The following is a 1,243-nucleotide window of genomic DNA, read 5'->3' as shown; positions in this document are numbered from 1 at the left end:
GGAGGCAGGTTGGCCCCAGCAGGGAAGCGTGTAGCCTGTTCCACAGCGGTGGTTTTTTGCTGATCAATTGCCAGAAAGCTTTTGTTGCCTCTTCACATCCAATATTGCGGGTCAAAACAGTCCTTTCCTCACAACCGTTAGCAGAAGCTGGCTGCTTCTTCCTTTTTATCTCTGAAATTCTCCCGCCTCTAAAGGATTTCTTTTCCTTTTGTAGCGTTCCTGAAATGCGGCTTTGACCACTCACAGCCTTCCTTCCCCCCACCCCTTCCACCATGGCAGCCCGCTTGGTGCGACGCTGCTGCTGGCGGCACTTCGGTGCCTTCGTCTCTACTCCTTCAGCAGTCCCGGCCTGCCGGCTGGGAAGGTGATGACGGCAAGAGCTCTGCCTCAAGCACCTTTCACTTTAATTCATACTTCCAGCCCTTCCAGCTGGGCAGATGGATTCTCAGTCAAAGAGCAGGTGGAGGACAGAAGAAACCCAGAGCACAAAGTGATCGGGGAACTGATTGAAACAGCAGCGAGTCCTCAGGAACTCTTGCAGTTGAGCGAACTCCATGTTCTTAATAGCAACCAAGCCTCGCTAATGATTACTCAACTTTCCCGCCTTGCAGCAGAAAAAAAACTGGAAACAGAGAGCATTCTGCAAGATGAACGTTTCCAGCAGCTCATCAGCATCACAGATTCCCAGGTAAGTTCCCTCCTTGACACAGAAGCATTTTGGGGAAAGAATATGAGGTGGAAAGTGGACGGTGCTCCCGGGGTTGAACCAGTGTGGCTGGCTGGAGCCGGCTGCGTGTTTAGGGTTTGTACTTTGCCTTGCCAAGTAAAAGATGAAGTTGAGGGGACCAGGAGGTGAAATTATCAGCTCTAGGCAGGGTACCTGATTATTTCTGTCTAAAAGCGCTGCTTTTTGGACCAGCGACAAAACGTAGCAGAGAGATCATACTCGTTAAACGCTGCCTTGCTCCTGCTCCCGTGAATTTTTCATTTTCTCGGTAAGACAAACCTGCACCTTCACCAGTTCGTGGCAAAGACACATCAGAGCCACTCAGCCGGACAGCGGAGAAGCCCCTGGGTGGGATCACAGGATGGTTTGGGTTGGAAGGGACCTTTAAAGGTCATCTAGTCCAACCCCCCTGCCGTGGGCAGGGACATCTTCAACTAGATCAGGTTGCTCAGAGCCCCGTCCAACCTGACCTGGAATGTTCCCAGGGATGGGGCATCTACCACCTCTCTGGGCAAC

At 52.0% G+C, this 1,243-nt stretch overlaps 1 protein-coding gene across 1 annotated transcript in view; it reads left to right on the top strand.

Moving 5' to 3' along the window:
- Nucleotides 1-272: 272 nt before the first annotated feature.
- TBRG4 (transforming growth factor beta regulator 4) overlaps nucleotides 273-1,243 on the top strand; it is a gene marked incomplete at its 3' end in the record, with an annotated part of 10,675 nt that continues 9,704 nt past the window's right edge. The window contains 2 exon segments of the mRNA XM_009575368.1: nucleotides 273-345; nucleotides 348-688. Of these exon segments, the coding sequence (XP_009573663.1) occupies nucleotides 273-345; nucleotides 348-688 (414 nt within the window).

Source organism: Fulmarus glacialis, unplaced genomic scaffold (assembly GCF_000690835.1).
Source record: "Fulmarus glacialis isolate BGI_N327 unplaced genomic scaffold, ASM69083v1 scaffold30853, whole genome shotgun sequence".
Classification (NCBI taxonomy): Eukaryota; Metazoa; Chordata; class Aves; order Procellariiformes; family Procellariidae; genus Fulmarus; species Fulmarus glacialis.
Note: the sequence above shows the minus strand (reverse complement) of the source record. Positions and strands in the feature narration are given on the sequence as shown.